The 16054-nt window shown below is 45.9% G+C and overlaps 1 protein-coding gene across 2 annotated transcripts in view; it reads right to left on the bottom strand.

Moving 5' to 3' along the window:
* Positions 1-16054, bottom strand: part of UBE4B (ubiquitination factor E4B) — a 658693-nt gene that overhangs the window by 40452 nt on the left and 602187 nt on the right. For both annotated transcript variants that reach the window (XM_069241178.1, XM_069241179.1), the window contains one exon: positions 11317-11463. In XM_069241178.1, coding sequence (XP_069097279.1) covers positions 11317-11463 — 147 coding nt within the window. The remainder of the gene's footprint in view (positions 1-11316; positions 11464-16054) is intronic.

The raw sequence follows: 16054 nt of genomic DNA, 5'->3' as shown, positions 1-16054 counted from the left end.
TTTTCCTCTTGCAGCTTGCCGGAAGTGTGTGGATGATGGTTGTCGATAAGTATGCGGCTGCTGCTGGCCAATGGTGGAACAAAATTGGCCCTGGTAGGATGAGTATTGGCGGTATTGGTGTGAGCCGCCTCTATAAGAATAGAGCCCCCTTCCTCTCGCTCCTCGAAAGGGCTGTCTTCTGTATTGCAATGTACCCAGGGGTCTGGCTGTTTCGGTGTCTGTTTTAATAGATTGCAAAGCATCATCTACATGCTTGCTGAACAAGAGCTCACCATCATAGGGCATGTCCAAGATCTTTAACTGCACCTCTGGTCGAAACGATGTTGCTTTCAGCCACCCCTGACGTCTGAGTACGGCCGCTCCGGCTAACTGACAGAAACCTGTAGACGAGACATCTATGGCACAGTCTATAATCTCAGCCGAGATCTTCTCACCCTCCTGTAATATTTTGCGCGCTTCCGCTCTACTATCTTCAGGCATTAGCTCTATAAACTGAGACATGTCAGACCACATCTGGCGGTCGTATCTTCCCAGGATTGCCAGGGAATTCGCTGCTCTGACCGTGGTGGCCGCCATAGTTGAACATTTTTTACCAATCAAATCTAACCGTCGTCCCTCCTTATCCGGGGGCGCAGTCAAAGATGAAGACGGATTCCTGGACCTTGGCTGAGCTGCCTGTGATATGACAGAATCCGGCTTAGGGTGACTAACCAAACATGCTGGAGAGTTATCAGGTGCTTTGTATTTCTTTTTGAGTCTTGGTAGTACCGCTGGTATAGAAGACGGGGCCTTAAGACCCTCTTCCCAAATGAAGTCAACAATAGGTATTGCTCTTACTGACTTTCTAGTGTCCTCTTTGAAGTCATATAGGAAACAGTCTGACTGCTTTGATGTTATTGGCAGTTGAAATCTTTTTGCTGCTCTTTCCATCACACTGTGAAAACCACCAATGTCCTGTGGTGGAGAGTCCACCGGTGGTGGCATAGAAGGGGATGGCGTCTGGATCTGATATTCATCCCATTCCTGAATGAGCAAGTCAGTGTCTTGAATTTCACCTTCCTCCTGCTCGTCCTCTGACGAAGGTGGATCAATATCCTGCCCAGATGAAGGAACTGGGATAGGTTCCGTAGAATCTGATGGTTGAACAGGAGTAGAAATCAGCGTGTGTGGAGGTTGTACTGGAGTAGTGGAGCCAGGCGGAGGAAATCTAGTGTAATAGTCCTGCATCATCTGCTGAAGATTGGCAATCAAGGAGACAGGCATCTGGATCATCTGCTCCTGTTGCTCCTGAGGTTGTACGTGACTCTGCGGCTATTGACTTAAATAGAGCTAGTCACTCTCCTCTTCATCCTCCTCCTGACATTTAATGCGTAGTTCTGAAGGGCTACGTGCCACCGGGAAAAAACCGTCATCTGAATATATGTCATCCTCCTACTCCTCATCAGTAAACAGATGCTGCGGGGTGCTGGCGAGACTTTACTAGGCGATGTATGAGAAGGTAACAGGTGAGTAGATTTACTCTTTATCGGCAGAATCCTTTGAGGTAAGAAAGGAGATGCTCCATATTGTTTGAATAAAGACTCAGGAAATTGAGCCGTCGACGGAGTTATCGTCGATGGTATGTTCGGCGATGGTGTTCTCGTTGACGGGGAAGTTGTCGATGGAGCCGTTGTTAGTGGTGTCCCCATCGGCTGTGCGAGCGTCGACGGAGCGGTCGTAGACGGTGCAAGCGTTGACGGAGTAGTCATCAACAGAGCTGGTGTCATCGCTGATGTCTTAGACGGCAAAGTAGATTGTCGCGCCGTCGTCGATGCGTCAGTCAGTGGGATCGTCGACGAAGAGCTTTGGAGCTTACCCGTCGATGAGTGCGTCGACGATAGAGACCTCACCTTTTTCCCCGCCGACGGTCTCTTTGTAATCTTTAAGGTGTGAGCAGGTGAGGGACCGTATTTTAAGCTCACCGACGTTATGGTTGAAGCTGACAATGGAGATGAAGTAATAATCATTGGCGACGACGGAGCTGTAAATGTAGCCGTCGCTGTGGTCGTCGACGGTGTGGAAATCTTGGATGTAGACAGTGGTAGGGAACTTGAAGATCTTTTGAACTTCTTTGATGTGGTAGCTGGAGTAGATGGCTCAGAACGAACTTTACCACTATGTTCCCTGGAAGTTGATGGGTGTTCCTCAGGTCTGTCCTTAAACACATGCAGCTTCTTAGTTGACTTACTGCTTTTGGGGGAGAAGCTCTCCACAGACCTTTTCCTCTTTCTTGAGGCCACTGATATATCGCTGTCCTCCTCCTCAGAGAAAGTTTCTCTGGATTTTCGCTTTTGAAGCCAAAGCAGGAGCCTGGCTTCTCTGTCTCTGAGAGTCTTATTAGGAAATGTTCTGCAGATCTTGCACTCCTTGACCTTATGTTCAGGATGGAGACAGTAGATGCATTCCTCGTGAGGGTCTTTGCAAGCCTTAATTTTCCACAGGTACCACAAGGTCTAAACAAACCTTTTCTAGCTGTAGACATGATGGAGGAAGAACTAAAGGGGTGGTCTTGCCTGATTGGCTGAACTTTGGGCCTTTCCTAATGAGGCTGATAGCTAGGAAAGTGAATGTATTTTTGCCATTAACTACAATGAAAAAAAAAAAAAGGGGGATTTATCTATTTATTGCTTTCTATGTACCGTGGGACTCCCACTTCGACGACGGGGAATGATTCAAGCGTGTGAATCTATGAAAGATACCCCAATACTGGAGAACCAATCTAATTTGGTGCTCCACCCCTACGGTCTCGAAAATGCCTTAAATGTGAGTCAACATGAGCACCAAATAATTGGGGACCCTCAAATGGAATGTCAATCATTGTAGACTGGAATGGCACTGAAAGCTCTGAGGTACATAACCAGGCACGGCAACGTAGCTGAACTGAGGAAGTCATAGCTCGACCCACAGAGTCAGTGGCATTCATGCCACAACAAATTATTAATTTAGCTGTGTGCTGTCCATCCTGAACCAAAGGAATAATTATACTCCTGATGTCTTCCGGAAACGAATGTAAAATGTTTGCTAATGAGTCCCATTAAGAATGAGAGAAAGAGAACTTGTGGACGAAACAATTATGCCTGCCACAGACATCTAGACTCCTGAACTCTTTATCAGATGGAACATGTAGACGAGGCTCCATATCCTGGAAAGCTAAATCAGACTGTGCCACCAAACATCGATGAGCAGGATGTCCTATTTGACAGGGTGAATCACCAGGAGCAGGTCGGTGCTCGGGTGATATAGCCTGGTCAACAGGGGTACCCTGTATCAAACTTAGCCCAAGCCCCCAAAAAGACATCACGTAGTGTTTCGCTGTAAGGAAGCATTAGTTCACCCCGTTTGACTCTGATGAACGACATCAACGACATCTGAAGCTAATTCCACTAAAGGAAGAGCCAGATCCACACTTCCGCAAACCACTTTAGCATGTCTGCAAAGGAGGAACTTGCCTTTGTAGCAAGTCCAGGGGGTGAAAGTAGGCCTGAGCCTGGAGAAGAATCCAAGTCCCTAGCCGTAGCTAGGTCAGTTAACCAGCTATCCTCTCTGTGAGGTTCCAACTCCTCTACCCTCAGTAGGACCAACATGAGGGAATTATTGGGAAGGAAGACCAGGCATTTACTGGCACCGTTCCCAACGTCAGAAGGCAAGTCCTCGTCAACGTTAACTTCAGATGGAGAGAGAAAGTCGACTTTGATCAGTGACTCAAGCGGAGTTGCCAGAGACGGCTGATCTAATACTGGCCATGAAGGTGAAAACCCTGAAGAGCTGTGCACTGGTGCTGTACCAGCTTTGTCAGAGTAAATGCCTAACTGAAGCAGAGGGCAGACCCGCCGGCGTGGATACAGTCAAGGCACTTCGCATCTCCTTAGGACCCACAGTCGCTCCAGAGGGAGGTGACTGACCAAAGATAGAGTGAAGGAAAGCATAATATTCACGCATTTGCTTTAGAGTCGCCCTATCTCCTGGGAAGGAAGGGAGAAGCGGGGCAGACTCCAACCTCGTCTCCTCAACAGAGGAATGACGGAAGGTTGTTTGCTGTGAAGTTGGCAACTTTTGTGACTTTGCCTGCTTCCAATAATAACCTTTGGACGTCAATATAGAACGGCGTCCACAAGAACGAATCCTCGAATGGCCCCATGAACAGACGTCCGTCCAAGAAGGAGACCTCATTCGAAAGGAAGACCGAGATGACACATGACATTCCCGCCACTAGAAACTTCATCCGGCACTCTCGAAGAGCTTTCGTCTGAAGTTGCCTACAGGAGTCGCACTCTTAGGCGTCATGGTGCACGTCGAGGCACCACATGCAAACCGAATGGGGATCTGTAGCTGACATTTGTTGTCCACAGGATTTAAATTCCAAAGACATTAAAGGCACACTGTTCTACTACAACGAAAATGTCGAAGTAAGCTGAAAAAAAGCCTGAGAAACTGTTACTGGATCCGCATTGCAAGCGCGGAAAAGAAGGAACTGATGTCATACGTTGAAGAGGGAGATGTAGGGACTCCGCTGACGTCACACCCAGTGGAAGAAGTTGATATGGAGTCACCCGAAGCCCTCTACCAATGCACAGACGTAAGGACCCCCCCAGAGTGCATGGAATCATGCCACCAATACTGGCATCAGTATCGGGTTATGATTCTGACATGTTTGATACAAAACATGCCTAGGTTTGTAGTTACCATTATGTAGCTGGACCACAGGTTGTGACCTATGGTCAGTACATAGCTAAAATGACATCCCCGTATTTACCAAGTCCAAGGGACTGGAACTGGAGTTCCTAGGGGCACCGCTGCTCATGCAGGAGGTGCCCACACACACAGGGACCTGCCATAGGGGTGACTTACAGTGACCTGGTGTAGTGACCAGAGGTGAAAGGGTGCATGGACTTTTTCACGCAGTCTGCAAATGGCAGGTCTGTAGACACAGTTTGCATGGGCTCCTGTGGCATAGTACATGCTGCAGCCCTTGGGGGACCCCAGGTGTACCAATGCCCTGGGTACCTAGGTACCATATACTAGAGACTTACAGGGGTACACCAGTATGACAATTGTGGGGTGTAAAGAGTACCAAGACAACCACATTTAGAGGGGAAAACACCACCACTGGGGTACTGGTTAGTAGGATCCCAGTGCAAATATTCTTGGCACACTGACATCAGGCAAAAAGTGGGGGGTAACTATGCCAGAAAGAGGGGACTTTCCTACAACATTGGATTAGAATTTTTACACTCTAGTTCCCTGTGGTCTGAATTACAAATTGAAATTGGCAGGCCGTCTCTAGAAGACACTGTGTAGGGTGGGTCATCCTTCATATAATTTTGATTTCTCTGAGTTAATATTTCATAAACCTTTTTTTGCTACAGTTCATAAATTCCCTTAGTGGTTTCATCAAAATGTTTGAATTAAATCATGGAGTCCTGGTCATATGACATACCTGTCACTATTATGTCATTAGTAGACACAAGGAGCTCATTAATATGTAATTCTGTCAGAATACATACAGTTATTGCTTCAAAAACGGGTCATGTCACAAACTCTGGTTATGAATGTCAGAGCAAAAATAATCAACTGATGTGTTGAACTAGGCTAGGGCATCAGTGCGACAAGAGTCACAATAGAGTTAGTGCCTAGGGCACCACAGGTTGATATAACACATTGCATGTCCACTTTTGCTTCTACAGGAAGTATTTTTGTGGTTAATCTATGCAAACTTGATTATATGTGCTCACGGTCTCACAGTGATTACCATTTCCTATCTGAGCAGCTTCTTATGAAAGGTCGTTGTAGAAAGTTGGCTCTGTATATACTATCTCAAAGTGAGAGATAGTGTGCACAGAGTCCAAGGGTTCCCCTTAGAGGTTGATAGTGGCAAAATTAGATAATACTAATGCTCTATTTTGTGGTAGTGTGGTTGAGCAGTAGGTTTATCAGAGGGTAGTGTTAAGCATTTGTTGTACACACACAGGCAATGAATGAGGAACACACACTCAAAGACTTACTCCAGGCCAATAGGTTTTTATATAGTAAAATATATTTTCTTAATTTATTTTAGAACCCCAAGAGTCAAGATTTGAAGTAAATTCATAAAATGCAAGGTACTCCACACAGGTAAGTACGGAACTTTGAATTAAAGCAGTAATATACACAGTATAGGTTAAAATGGCAATAAGCTATTTTAAAAATGGACACAGTGCAAAAATCATCAGTTACTGGGGAAGGTAAGTATGGTTAAGTTTCTCAGGTAAGTAATGCACTTACACACTTAGTCTCCCAGGCATAGGCAGCCCACCGTTGAGGGTTCAAGGCAACCCCAAAGACACCGCACCAGCAACACAGGGCTGGTCAGATGCGGAGGCCAAAGGAGAGCCCAAAACACACAGGCGCCTATGAAGAACAGGGGTGCTCCGGTTCCGGTCTGCTGGCAGGTAAGGTCCTCGGAAAGCAGACCAGGGGGGTTTTGTAGAGCAATGGAGGGACCCGGGGGTCACTTAGGCGATGCAGGCTGGGCACAGGGGGGATTCTCGGGCCAGCCACTGACTGGGCTATGGAGAGGGCCGCCTGCTGGTCACTCCTGCACTGGAGTTTGGTTCCTCTTGGTCCTGGGGGCTGCGGGTGCAGTGCTTGGTCCAGGTGTCGGGTTCCTTGTTACCAGGCAGTCAAGTCAGGGAGAGCCTCTGGTGGGGTTGCAGGGGGGTCGCCTCAGGTTACTCACGTAGTCGCAGTCGCCTGGGAGTCCTCTCTGCGGTGTTAGTTCTCTGGAGCTTGAGCCAGGGGTGTCGGGTACAAAGTGTGAAGTCTCACGCTTCTGGCGGGAAGAGTGAGTTCTTTAAAAGTTGCTTCTTTGTTGCAAAGATGTTGCTGTTGTTGAACAGTGCTGCTGTTCTCTGAAGTTTCTTGGTCCTTCGGGTGTAGGGCAGTCCTCTGAGTCTTCATAGGTCGCTGGTCCCTGTCGGATGCGTCTCTGTGCAGGTTCTTTGAGTCTGGAGACAGACCGGTAGGGCTGGGGCCAAAGCAGTTGTCGTCTCTGCGGGGCTTTCAGGTCAGCAGTCCTTCTTTGTGTAGGTTGCAGGAATCTGATTTCCTAGGTTCTGGGTCGTCCCTATATACTAAATTAAGGGGTGTGCTTAGGTCAGGAGGGCAGTAGCCAATGGATAATGTCCTGGAGAGTGGCTACACCCTCTTTGTGCCTCTTCCCTGAGGGGAGGGGGGGCACACCCCTAATCCTATTGGGGGAATCCTCCAAACTCAGGATGGAGGATTTCTTAAGGCAGGGGTCACCTCAGCTCAGGACACCTTAGGGGCTATCCTGACTGGTGGGTGACGACTCCTTGTTTTTCTCATTATCCCCTCCTGCCTTGCCACCAAAAGTGGAAGCAGTGGCTGGAGGGGTGGCCATCTCCACTAGCTGGGATGCCTTGGTGTGCTGTAACAAAAGGCATGAGCCTTTGAGGCTCATCACCAGGTGTTACTGTTCCTGCAGGGGGAGGTGAGAAGCACCTCCACCCAGTACAGGCTTTGTTCCTGGCCACAGAGTGACAAAGGCACTCACCTCATGTGGCCAGAAACTCGTCTGGTTGTGGCAGGCTGGCAGAAACTGGTCAGCCTAGCACTAGGAGTCGGACTGGTATTCAGGGGGCATCTCTAATATGCCCTGTGGGTGTATTTTACAATAAATCCCACACTGGCATCAGTGTGCATTTATTGTGCTGAGAAGTTTGATACCAAACTTCCCAGTTTTCAGTGTAGCCATTATGGAACTGTGGAGTTCGTGTGTGACAAACTCTCAGACCATATACTCTTATGGCTACTCTGCACTTACAATGTCTAAGGTTTTGCTTAGACACTGTAGGGGCATAGTGCTCATGCACATATGCCCTCACCTGTGGTATAGTGCACCCGGCCTTAGGGCTGTAAAGCCTGCTAGAGGGGTGACTTACCTATGCCACAGGCAGTGTGAGGTTGGCATGGCACTCTGAGGGAAGTGCCATGTCGACTTAGTCATTTTCTCCCCACCAGCACACACAAGGTGTGAGACAGTATGCATGTGCTGAGTGAGGGGTCCCCAGGGTGGCATAAGACATGCTGCAGCCCTTAGAGACCTTCCCTGGCATCAGGGCCCTTGATACCAGGGGTACCAGTTACAAGGGACTTACCTGGGTGCCAGGGTTGTGCCAATTGTGGAGACAAAGGTACAGTTTAGGGAAAGAACACTGGTGCTGGGGCCTGGTTAGCAGGGTCCCAGCACACTTTCAATCAAAACTTTGCATCAGCAAAGGCAAAACGTTAAGGGGTAACCATGCGAAGGAGGCATTTCCTTACAGTGAGGCTCAGCCTTTACCTTTGTTATGGCCCGGGTACTGCTTAAATAAGAGGCTCTGTTTCTGCTTGCCTTGCAGTCTGCCATGAAAAGAGAAACCTCTGACGAACCCCTGGAATTTATTTAATTGTCTAGAATCTTGCTGCTTGGTTTGGAGTTTTAAACACATAGCAATGGCCCCTACAGTACTTGAATCTCTTAAGGACCAAAACTACCTTTTCTTCAAACAGCCGTGAACCATCAAGTCAAATGGGAGGACCATTAGGGTTGGTTGACATCACTGGAGAAATAGGAGTTGTGCAAGCAGGCATGATGCCTTAACGTGCTAGGAAGTGCCCATGGTATGTGCTATGGTACCAGCTGTGTCAAAGCCATATTTAATCAACTGTCTGGCGGCATCGTGATCAATCCGAACAAGTTGCGTGAAAGGTCTGAGGAGGTGGTCTGGGAGACTTGGGAAAATCAGCTGGGCAATGCCTCACAGGACATGGGAGTAACGACCAATTAAACAGGTAGCATTAAGGGATTTTAAAGCCATTCTCCGATGCCTGAAAAGTGGGGTTACCTTTGGTTAATATGTTTGATTTCCCCTCCACAGATGAATGGGACAATTATAAAACTTCTGCTGTGCGCTGTACTATGACTTGGTATGACGAGATCTCTCGTGGAGGGAGGATGCTGCAGGAGAAACAATTCCGTTCAAAGGAGGTGTCCAAGGATCTTGCCTCTACAAAAGGTTAAGAAATCAGGATCCATGGAGACAGATTGATTGTTTCGTCATCTGCATCCTGCCTAGAGTCCTCTAGAGGATCTAAAACCACTCCACAGAATAAATGGAGTTACTAGGTCCTGTGACTCGAAAAGACCTTAGAAGAAAAACAAGCTGTACACATCCGAGCCCAACACTAGATGGCAGCAGTATGCACAACATGTCTATTTACAGCCATACATGCCACAAACACCTGCTTTCTTCTTGGACCCGATCCAAAAGGGATGCACAGTGTCTTGCAGATCAATTACTGGGAGAGGGGCTAGTGCCAGTGCCAATGTAGATGGCGTTCGAACTGGCAGTATTGGAGTCTATATTTGCGCCAGTGAAGTTCTAGCTGGAGGTGGTGACAACATGGTAGACCCTATCAGAACAATCATGGCCACAGAAGGCGATGAAAATGTTGCCGAGACCAGGGAATGAGTAACAAGGGTCATAAGGGGGCAAAAGAAGCCGTAGGTCAACCTGCCAGTGGAATCCTAAATGGCACACTCATAGGACTGTGGGGTTCAAACGCACTCCAGAAGGTACCTCTGCCCTGTTTAAGACATCGAACAAAGTCGAGGAACAACACTGGGTCTGTCCCCGGAGAAGGAAATTACCGGTAGGGGTGAGGCCTGGGTTTAAGGGTCGTGGTGCTGATGGCCCCAGGGCTGGCATCGGGTCCAGAGGAACTGCGGATGCCGATTCCTCTTGGCGTATCAGTGACCAGTTCTATCTTCGAAGATGAGTTCTGAGGCATAGGGCAAGGCCTCCACGTCGTACCTTTGGAAGCATGGCACCAATTTTAGTTTTCTTTTTTGTGTTGTAAGAATTTTGAATATGGTCAGTCTGGCGTCTTCACCCTTGAGCAACACTTACTCCTGGTGTGCCAGTCATCCTGGGCCATAACATGTTTGATATCCCAGCCTCCCTTTTTTGATGGTCTTGATGTGCATGCCCCTGCATGACTCATATGACCTCTTGTAGTGCCTGGACCCGAGGCACCAAAGGCATACACTGTGTAAATCTGTGATGGACTTTTGTCAATCACAGACCCTTTAGGGTTTGAAGCATGATCTTTTGAGGGGAACAAACATCCCTACACTGCTTTGAAAATATGAGAGAATCTGATGAAAAATTGTTGAAAAAAGCTTCCTCAAGATCTGAAGTGAGCTAGCTCTGGAACCATGCCAATGGTTTGGGAAAAAACAGAACTGACATCAGGGCGCCAGTGGTGGAGCTGGATGGGTCAAGTGATGTCACAGTGGCATTGTGTCCGGCGCAGAGCTAGTACCCACTTCAGGAGCAGAAACCTATTGAAAAGTTTCCAGATCCAGTCTGACACCTGGGAAATTCCATAGGTGAGGAATCTGCAGATGAAAGTATTCATACGAAGCAACCTTACTCTTCTTGAAAAGAACTTATGACAAATGTCTGACATCATGATCTAGGTATAAATAAATGCACTCCCAAACTAGTGTCATCCTCTAAAATATTCCTCTGCATAAACTGAGAAGTTTTTATTTTTGTGTTACATTTGAAACACAATTTACTGCTCCCAGTACGGGGCTGCAGGTGAAATGCTTCTGAACAATACGCTCTTTTGCCAGAACAGCAAAATCTGCTTTTCGTTCAATTACAAATGTGTAACAAGGCAAATAATATGTGGGAGACTGCCTAACAACGTCTGTGCAACCAAAAATCTGGTTCAGATAGTTTTTGGATTGGTATTATTAATGTAGCATAAGTGAATGAGCGAAATCAAGTGCTCCAAGGATTAGGAAATAGGCCAATGGCACAGCTATAATCATGACAAATCACATTTCACACATTTTGAACCAATGGATTCCCAGTTTGATGCTGGGAACAGTGAAAAACAATTTTAAGCACATAAACACCAAGGCTGGAGGGTAGCCTTAACTTGGCTTCAGCATCCTCTAAAAAGACAGAGCCTCACACTGCACCAGATGCTTCAGTCAGAGCACCGTCTTGCATGGTAATATAATTTGGCTCCAACAAGCTCAAAGTACAGTCTAACCTGGCAGCAGCATACACTAATTAACTGCCTCGCATGATCAAGTGCAATGTACAGTCTTATCTGTCTCATAGCATAAATGTGATTAGCCTTACAGGATTTCAGCATACTGTAATTCCGCTCACCACCTAAACTGATTCCAGCAATCTCTAGTGCCAAGTATAGCCTTACCTGGTTCCAACATGCTCTCGGTCAATGTCTGGCGGTTGAAAGGGTCTGTGGATGAGTTCAACAAATGCCGGAGGATGATTGACCGATCCATGATGGTTCCAGATGGCAGTCTTACTGGTTCAGACATCAATGTATCCATCAGTGGATCTACATGTTAAAAACAATAGAAGTATTACAATTCTGCATGACAACACCTAACACATACAATATGAGAAAACATACAATATCTTTATTAACACGTCCACCCTAAGCAAGCATGATGTTTACCTGTCACTTGGACACACTGATGACTGTATTTACTGCCACTACTGCCCCACTGTCACAGGCATGTTAACACACTATCTGACACCACCAGCAGAGCTCGTTCTCTGGGCTGTAGGGTGGTGAACTCTTATTTAACCCAATATGTTATAAACCTTTATTTGTGATGTTAGCACAACAACAAAAAACACTACTATGGTCACAAAAAGCTTGCCACAGAATAAAGCTGGTCCTGTCATAGTGCTTGGAATCCCAACCAGTTTACCAACATTTTTGTCAGGAACAGATAGTGTAGCTGAGGGAACAGCAACAGACATGTTATCAGGACTATTCACATAGGATTTGAAATCTGGCTGTATATACCTAGTTCTGGGTTTTGGATCAATTAGCTCAACAAAATCACATTGCGTGCTATTAAAGAGTAGGATCATTTCCTTCAGTAACACTCTTTTTGGTACAGACTATCTAACTTCAGATTCCTGACGATTTTGATATTTCCCAGGGCGTCGGACAGTATCTGGAAAATCTCAAGCAATAGCCTGTGCACCAACAGGCAGCACAGTGTTGCTCCACTTCGGAACCAACATACATGTGTGGCAACATTAGTTGCTTTCTGAACTGTCCATGCCCTCAGATGTGAAATCCAATCTCCAGATTGGCCGCAAACCGTGTGCAGAATGTTAAATGCAACCTTTTTTTAAAGGAAAAGAGTCCAGTTTATAGAATAGTGAGGATCCATGAGGAATTTGGGGTCAGACTCTCTATAAGAAAAAAACGTTATCGAAGATTACTTTTTCTTCTGATGGATATTCTTAACCACAGATTCCTCATCATTTGAATGGATACAAAAACAGTACCTCCCAGGTGGTGAGCCTGTGAACTGCCTCAAAACAAAAAGCCCTGCAGGACCAAGCGGGCAAAGTGCCCCTCTTGACCACCCCGGCTGTACAAACTGTAGTGCTCCATGAACATATGGAACAATGACCACATAGTCGCCTGACAAATGTACCCTGAAAGCCAAAAAAATGGTAGCAGCATTGGCTCTGGTGAGCGAGCCCACAAGCCTTCGGGAGGCTTCTTTTTGGCCAGTGCATAGCAGATCTTCATGCAGACGCTGATGCCGGGAGAAATGGACCTCCTTTTCACTACCTTGCTTTTCTTTGATCCAGCACACCAAATAAAAACCTGACTTCAAGAGCCTGTCTTGGATCCAACCAATGGAGTCACTTCTGATCCTTAAAGGGGTGAGGTAGAGCAAGAAATTGTGAAAACGGGAGATTCTGGCTAACATGACATGGGGTCATAACCTTTGAGCGAAAGGAGGCTCGAGCCCGCAAGACCAAACTGGGTAGAAAATGGGGTAAGATGGGTTGACAGGGAGGGTTTGAAGCTCCCTTACCTGTTGTACAGATGTTAAGTCAACAAGAAAGACTGTATTGAGGGTGTGCAGTCAGAGAGGACAGCTGAACAGTCGTTTGAAGAGAATACACATGAGGAATGTAAAGAACAAAACTCAAATCCTATTGGGGAATAATGAACGGAGGAGGGGGAAACATTTATTGTGAAACTTTGAGAAAGCAAATTACAACAGGTGATTTAAATGACCAGGGCTGATCCAGCATCAGTTAAAACGCAGAAAGAGCAGACAGATACACTAACAGTGCCCAAGGCAAATGCTTGCCAGACTAGGTACAACAAAAATAACATTTTAGACAGTTTGGCCTGAAGTGGGTCAATCTGCCTGGTAGTACACCAAGCCACAAACTTGTCCCAACGGCAGGAGTGTACAGACTTGGTTGAAAGATGCCTGCCTGCGAAGATCACGTTAACAACCCCAGAAGGAAGATCAAAATCCCTCAACTGATACAGCTCAAACTCCAATCATGGAGGTGAAGAATGCACAGGTCTGGATGCAGGACCCTGCCTTTGCCGTGACAGGAGTTCCTCTCTAAGGGGCAGCATGATTAGAGGACAGATGCTCATGCCTAGGAGTTTGGAGTACCATACTCTCCATGTCCAATCTGGGGCCACTAAGATGACTTGGACCCAGTCAATCCTGATCTTGTTCAGAATTAGTGGCAGGAGAAGTATTGGTGGAAAGGAGTACAGGAGTCCTGAGTTTCACTGTAAGTAGAATGTGTCTCTGAGCAAGAGACACCTTAGAAACTCAAACAAGCAAAATTGCTGACATTGTGCTTTGTCAGCGGTGGCGAAAAGATCAAGCATGGTTCTCCCCATTCCCGGAAGAATCCTTGCACCACCTTATGATGTAATTTACATTTGTGATCTGCAATTTGTCAATGGCTGAGTTTGTTTTCTCTAGAGTCTTATATCCTGCTGTGATTGAGTTTGACCAATGACTTTGTGTTTCACCACTGCGCATATTAGTTGCTCAATGTTCACCAGTAGCACATTACATGTTGTGTTCAGTTTAGCTGCCTATTGGCTTTAACATGACATTAGCCATTACATTCTGTATTCAGTTTAGCTGCCTATTGGCTTTGACATTACATTAGACATTCCATTTTGATATTTAGGTTAGCTGCCTATTGGCTTTTTCCAAGCTGTGTTTTTCCACATGATAGACCAAGCTGCGTTTTTTACACCAGACCCTAGCTGATAAGAGCACGTAGATTTTGTGTTTACCTCTCAATTCAGTCTGAGAACGAGTGAGGTTCAGAGAATTGGCCACTCACCAAGTTTCTTCGGTTCTCACACTGAGTTTGGTTTTAAGGATGCCTCTGGACTACAGCAGAGTTAGACTGAAACTATCTTGACTTTAGACAGGAACCAGATGTCAGTTGCTTGTCTCCCGTTTGGGTAGAAAATCTCTTTCTCGCAGTTGAACCGGAGTCATCAACTTGCCGACCTTAGAATGATGAAGCTGTTATAGGCCCTACAGCCTTGCCCTACGGTGATGCAATTTTGGCTTTTATGCTTTGCTTTGAAGTTATGCTATAATATAATCACATGTATTTGCTGTGTACATTGCAACTGAGAAGTACTTTGCTCTCATTGCTGCGACTACTTTTGAACGTGTGCTTCCAATCTACTAATTTCGTCTCTCAGGAACCTCGTGGTGAAGTAATAATAACAATAAATGTCTTCTTTAAACTCAGAAGTGCATTCCAGAGAGGTTCTGTAACCTAGGTCATGAGATAAGGGCAGGAAAGCAGAACATTTTGTCGTTAGTTGTCAGTCTGGGAGTCAAATTGGAGATTGGAAGTGCACGATTTAAAAGTGTAATTGTTTTTTTGTTGTTTAGAGAATTAAAGAAGCACGGCAGACCATGTTTGAAAATGCATGTGAAGTTAAACTGCCTTATGGTGCTGTGAGAAACATGTTTTCTTGTTTATCAGGACTGTGTGAGTCTTGGGATGAGTGCTGTGATAAAGCATATTTAGAAAATGTGCCTTTTGAAAGAAATGATGTTCCTTTTGTTCTTGACAGAAGGGTTTGGATACTTTTATCTGATTAAAGAAAAATGCAGGAGAGATGTAGGCAGTTAGAACATGAAAATAAGAATTTACGTGAGCAAATTAGCCAGAACACATTAATGCAAGATAATGCTGAAATCTGTGAAACTGCTGTTTTTGAAGAATCTGGCTTTTCTCATTCCAGTAATGAGGGGGTTAAAACAGCTCTGTGCTAGTCTGAGCCTCAGTGTGAGCAAAACACCCCACAGTTTTTGAGAATTGAAGTGCATTCCTTAACAGATAACACTGAGAACAGCGCTCGGAAGGTGATTTACAGACCGCTTTTGCAAAGTAAAATTAATTCGGACAAGGCAGAAGTACTGTCGCAAAATGTGCAGTTGCTGGGAATTCAGTGGAACCCAGAAAATAGACAGATGTTGTCACAAGTAAAACAAAAGATTTTAGAGTTTCTTACTATTTGCACTAAGCAAGAGACACCGAGTTTCATGAGCTTGTTTGATTTTTGGAAACAGTATAGCCCTCATCTGAGTGAAATCTTAACACTTTGGTACAAAGTAACAAGGAAAAAACATGAGCAGCTGCGTGCTTTTGATTTGGCAAATGAAATAATTCAGACTTTTGGTTTCTGCGCAGTGTAAGAGGGAAACACTGATTTACATGTAAATCAGGAACAGGGGAAGACAAGAGTGCCCCTGGAAGTTTGGAGTCTGAAACTTGAAATATCAGGCATACAGTGGGTGATGAGTTCACCTAACGTTCAGTTTAGGACAGGCACAGGAGGCTAGTATCCTACACTGGATCTGGTACATGCAAGACAGGGCTAGAGTCACTGCAGCCCTACATGAACAGGTGTCACAAGCCCCTTTTCAGAATGAGGAGAGGGTGCAGGGAGTACCACAGGTAAAAGAGTCACCAATGAAATTGAGTGCACCATTTGAATTTGTGTCCCCTGAGGATAAAAAGCATGTTTGTTTGACTATTGATTCAGATTTGTACAATGTGTATCAGACTTTAAAGCAAGAGCTGCTTGAGATGTGTCA

This window comes from Pleurodeles waltl, chromosome 6 (genome assembly GCF_031143425.1).
Source record: "Pleurodeles waltl isolate 20211129_DDA chromosome 6, aPleWal1.hap1.20221129, whole genome shotgun sequence".
Lineage (NCBI taxonomy): Eukaryota > Metazoa > Chordata > Amphibia > Caudata > Salamandridae > Pleurodeles > Pleurodeles waltl.
Note: the sequence above shows the minus strand (reverse complement) of the source record. Positions and strands in the feature narration are given on the sequence as shown.